The 5,553-nt window shown below is 43.2% G+C and overlaps 1 protein-coding gene across 1 annotated transcript in view; it reads left to right on the top strand.

The window, feature by feature from the left end:
* The first annotated feature begins 3,699 nt into the window (after positions 1–3,699).
* The window catches only part of LOC130276318 (dual specificity protein phosphatase 22-A-like), a 69,927-nt gene continuing 68,073 nt past the window's right edge, over positions 3,700–5,553 (top strand). The window contains exons 1-2 of the mRNA XM_056525504.1: positions 3,700–3,726; positions 3,821–3,870. Of these exons, the coding sequence (XP_056381479.1) occupies positions 3,850–3,870 (21 nt within the window). The 5' untranslated portion in view covers positions 3,700–3,726; positions 3,821–3,849. The remainder of the gene's footprint in view (positions 3,727–3,820; positions 3,871–5,553) is intronic.

Genomic DNA, 5,553 nt, shown 5'->3' with positions numbered 1-5,553 from the left:
CTACAGTTTTCTTTGTTTATACCACTATGCTTGTTAAAGGGCTACTCCGGCCCTAAGCCATCTTATCCCCTCTCCAAAGTATAGGGGATAAGATGTCTGATCGTGGGGGTCCTGTCGCTGGGGATCCAATCACTTATTCCTTTTTAGTTGTTGCAAAACTAGAACTCCTATCATGCCTCAACAACTGGAGGCTATGAGGGTAAAATGGAAATTGTAGTTTTACAAAACCGGCTTTATATAACCCACAGTTTATTTAAGTGATGCATAGCACAAGCACTGTGGGGGAGATTAATCACTGAATTACCTGCTGTTTTGTGGCTGCGATTTGCGCAGTGAGTTTTGTTTGCGCAACAATTTTTCATTTAGAAGTTTTAACAAAATTTGACAGTAAAATCTAGTGACTCCTTTCTGACGTTGCAGTGCACCTTTTTGAAAAAGGTGCAGAAAAAGGCCAAAAACCCCACAAAAGAAAACTCATATCAGGTCTAAGTGGCATGCTACAGCAATGTTTGCCTATATAGGTAGAGGTAACCAAGAATTTGTGGAATAGCCTTTAATTCGTATATTAAGAGACCTAATTTAATAAAATGGCAGTAATGTTGGGTGATTGTACAATTAAAAAAAATTTGGATCATCAAAAATATATTAGAATGATGCTAGAAAAAAATGCTACAAAAATGCTTATTCACAACCACACAATGATAAATCTCCTACAACACCAATAAAGAGGCCTAAGTCTGAGGACATAACAGCACGATGCTATAAGTATGTGATACAGCACAGTCATACTGCGCACACACCAGCTGGACCGCGTACACACACACATTACCTTTGATGTCATGATTATATAATCGGTCACTTATATGGGCAGGTGCGTTAGTGTAGAAAGTGTCTGTACTGCTGGGTAGAATACAATGGTGGCGCTGTACTCTGCTGCTCTCCATAAAGAAGCACCTGTGTGCTGTGAGCTCAGTAAGAATACCTAATTTTTAAGCCATGCCCCCGATAGTTTGGGTACCATTTTTCATCCGATAATTGCTAAAATTTCGGTACATCCCTAATTTTTATGTGTAATTATGTGATCTGTTGCCTTGTGCATTTGCTATTCAGTTGACTACTGGTGTCTACATGGACCACTAATGGGAAGTGAATGTTCATTCCTCCAATCATTGACAAGGTGCCATCCAGTGAAGTGGGCTGTATCTTGAACCATACCTGCAGCGGAGTCTTTTCTAGTGTTAATAGGCATGGCAGTTTTAGGCCTCCTTTTAGATTCACAGCTTTATCCAGCTCTTTGGGGGAGTTTTATCAAAACCTGTGTAGAGGGAAAGTGGTTCAGTTGCCCATAGAAACCAATCAGATTGCTTTTTTTTATTAGCAAAAAGGCCTCTGAAAAATGAGTGATCTGATAGGTTGCTATGTGAAACCACACCACTTTCCCTCTGCACAAGTTTTGATAAACCTACCCCTGTACAGGGAATAAAAAATCCACAGTGAATCTGCAACAAAATCTGTATGTATTGCATGTGTTTTTTTTTTTTTTTTTTTCCGTTTTTTTTTTGGTGTGCATATTTGTGACAGATTTACATGAACAAAAATCCAAGACGTGGATTTCCTTTCAGTTATCCCTGGGATATAGTTACCTTTCCCATTCTGGAAACCATGTGGTGCTATGATCCCTCCTTCCCCCTCCTGCCCTGTTCCTCCTTTGTTGTCTTTCTTGTCATTCCCCTGATTCTTTTTTGTTTGTCTTTGCCGTTGTTTTTCAGGCAGTTTTGCTAGTTCAGGTGTTTTCGTGCTTCATACCCCCTTCATGTCTCTGCTGTATTTTTCAATTTTATTTGCTATTTTTTTTCACGTTTACTTCTGGGGATGCCTTGTTATTCCTAAGGCATCTTCCCTGTTGTTCCCTCAGGGCCGGCTCTGCCTATAGGCAAAATAGGCAGCTGCCTAGAGGGCCCTCTTGATTGGGGTGCCTCTCCGGCCGCAGCAGCACCTGTCCATCTGAAGCAACTGACCATAAAGCAAAACTAAGGTCCACTCCATACAACATCCTGACATTACGCGTGCCTCCATACATTGGGAGGAGTCAAGGGGCAGCAAAATTTGCTTTTGCCTAGGGTGGCACCAGGCCTGTGTTCCCTGTATATCTTTCTCACGTACCTGTATAACCTGTGGGCCGCGTTTGTATTGCCATGTTTGTTTCTTTGCTATCCTTGTGTGTTTTTAAAACTAATAACTTTAGAGTACTTGTCATCAAGCCATGTTTTCTAAACTAGCTCAGATTATATTCCCTAACTACTCCTAACGCCCCTCCTGCCCTTGAAAAAAAATTTCCGAGCTTTAAATAGCTCACATTGTGTGAGCTCCTAGCAGGAGAAAGTGGGCGTTCCCCAGCAGGCACGACATCACTGAAGCCTGCGAGAACTGTGCTTTTCCATGCCCCACACGCACTTCCTGAGTTTGGTCTCCTGCCAGGCCGGGAGGAGACCAAACTGTTTGACTTACAGCAGGGAACAAATAGAGCCACCTATTGGCTGTTTTTTCAATCACATTAAAAACCTAAAGGTTGAGAATTTTATCAGTAAGTAAATAGCAAAGTGTCCTATAATTACAAAAGGCACAATATATTAACAGTTTAGTTTGGTGACAGGTACTCTTTAAGGGCATGTTCCCTTTTGTCATATACACAGCGTATTTTACGCTGCGCAAAATCTACAGCAGCTGCGGGAAATTCGCTGCGTATCCCTCGCTCACCATACACACAAGGCTTTCCGGCGGCAGCCCTCTGTGTGCAGTGAGTTTTGGAGGTGGGGCCGTGTGCCTGTGTGACTGATGCGTGGCTCCGCCTCCAAAACTCAATGCACACACAGGGCTGCAGCCGGAAAGCCGTGTGTGTGTATGGTGAGAGAGGGATACGCAGCGTATTTCCTGAGGCAGATGTTGCGCAGCGGGAAATACGCTGCGTATACGCCAAGTGGCAACGTGCCCTAATCGAAAAAAAGAAAGACTTTAATGAGTAAATTTCAATTTTATTCTTCCTCCTTTTCACTGCATGCAAAACCAAAGGCTCTCTCCTTTTTAAGACACGCAGAACACTAAGGGAGTTTGTGCAGTGTAAATATGGTGGTCAGCGTGTTTGCCATTCTGTCACATGTTTGGTGCAATATGTTAGTAAATGTTGACAAATGTAGTCTCCAGATATTTTAGTATAGGTTTACAGACTGGATGAGCAGCCTAGGTTCTGCCTCAACTAGAGATGAGAGAACTTACAGTAAATTCGATTTGTCACGAACATCTCTGCTCGGCAGTTGATGACTTTTCCTGCATAAATTAGTTCAGCTTTCAGGTGCTCCGGTGGGCTGGAAAAGGTGGATACAGTCCTAGGAGACTCTTTCCTAGGACTGTATCCACCTTTTCCAGCCCACCAGAGCACTTGAAAGCTGAACTAATTTACGCAGGAAAAGTCATCAACTGCCGAGCCGAGAAGTTCGTGACGAATCGAATTTACTGTAAATTCGCTCATCTCTAGCCTCAACCACAAGTGGTACTGTAGGATTTGTCCCCTTACTAGTCAGAGCTGGTTATAATCTGTCCCTAGTCCCAACCCCCTTCCTGTCGCTTCACATTGGCTGTAAAGTGCAGAGTAATCTGATGCCTCAGTCCCGGTAATGAGTCCTGTGTTGTTTGTGACAACAGTGTCACTGTGCAGCGTCCTCCGTACCTGTAAGACCCTTCTCTCCTGATCTTCTTCTCTGTAGTCCCTGTCTGTGTGTTCATTGCTTCTCTGGTCATCCCCATGTTCTGTGTTTACTTTCAGATCCTGGAAACCGCTTTCCCCTGAAAGTCATGGGTGGAGGAATGAGCCAGGTACGAGGAGGGTTACAATACCAGATTTATATATAGACTGAACTGCTATTTTGGCTTTGATGTTTTTTTTTCGGTAAATGAAGGGGTTGGTGGCTGTATGTTCTTTTCCTAGCAAGAGTGATTGATTTATGTGCCATTAATATAGCCATATAGTTGTAATGTGCCACTATTATAGTCTCTTAAATATCAGAGCTGGTTTCTTATTCTGAAGCCCGTCCCTTGCATAAAGTGAGCAATGTATTTAGAGCAATCTCCATCATAAAGAAAAACATCCTGGAGGAAAACGTCCTGGAGGACATGCTGCCTTCACCTTGCCAGGTAATGTTGGCATGTTATATACGAACCGTACATATACGGATTACTGATAACCACAGAACCCCACCTGGGAAATTCTTGTGCCACCTTGGTTGCATTGTAAGTGCAGACTCTGGGAAATAGTCAGAAGGTAGTGCCAGTGCAGTTGGGTCTCTCTACATCAGTGGTCTCAAATAGAGATGAGCGAACTTACAGTAAATTCGATTCGTCACGAACTTCTCGGCTCGGCAGTTGATGACTTTTCCTGCATAAATTAGTTCAGCCTTCAGGTGCTCTGGTGGGCTGGAAAAGGTGGATACATTCCTAGGAAAGAGTCTCCTAGGACTGTATCCACCTTTTCCAGCCCACGGGAGCACCTGAAAGCTGAACTAATTTATGCAGGAAAAGACATCAACTGCCGAGCCGAGAAGTTCTTTACAAATCAAATTTACTGTAAGTTCGCACATCTCTAGTCTCAAAATGTGGCCCTCCAGATGTTGCAAAACTTCAACTCTCAGCATGCCCGAACAGCCAACGGCTGTCCGGGCATGCTCGGAGTTGAAGTTTTGCAGCATTTGGAGGGCCACAGTTTAAGACCACTGCTTTAGATATATATCCTTAGTTATATCAGCCTTCTCATCAGACCTACATAGTTAGTATGGTTGAAAAAAGACATATGTCCATCAAGTCCAACCAGGGAATTGAACTGAATGGTGTAAGGGGATAAGGGAATAGGGATGTAGTTTTATAATTCTGCATAAGCATTAATGTTATTTTGTTCCAGGAATGTATCTAACCCTGTTTTAAAGCTGTTAATTGTTCCTGCTGTGACCAGTTCCTGAGGTAGACTGTTCCATAAATTCACAGTTCTTACGGTAAAGAAGGCGTGTCGCCCCTTTAGACTAAACCTTTTCTTCTCCAGAAGGAGGGAGTGCCCCCTCGTCCTTTGGGGGGGGTTTAACCTGGAACAGTTTTTCTCCATATTTTTTGTATGGGCCATTTATATACTTATATACGTTTATCATATCCCCCTTTAAACGTCTCTTCTCAAGACTAAACAATTGTAACTCCTTTAATCGCTCCTCATAGCTAAGATGTTCCATGCCCCATATTAGTTTAGTCACGCGTCTCTGCACCCTTTCCAACTCCGCAGTGTCCCTTTTATGGACAGGTGCCCAAAACTGAACAGCATATTCCAGGTGAGGCCGTACCAATGCTTTATAAAGGGGGAGTATTATGTCCCTGTCCCTCGAGTCCATGCCTCTTGATGTTCTAATGATGTTCCTCTCTAGAAGATGACCAATGGTTTTGAGATGTGATCATACATTTACGTGAGCATCCAACTCCTGTCCACAGTTGGCTCAGTGTCGAATCACATGCCTCTGCTTC

Source organism: Hyla sarda, chromosome 6 (assembly GCF_029499605.1).
Source record: "Hyla sarda isolate aHylSar1 chromosome 6, aHylSar1.hap1, whole genome shotgun sequence".
NCBI classification, from domain to species: domain Eukaryota; kingdom Metazoa; phylum Chordata; class Amphibia; order Anura; family Hylidae; genus Hyla; species Hyla sarda.
The sequence above is the reverse complement of the archived record's forward strand: the minus strand, read 5'-3'. Positions and strand labels throughout refer to the sequence as shown.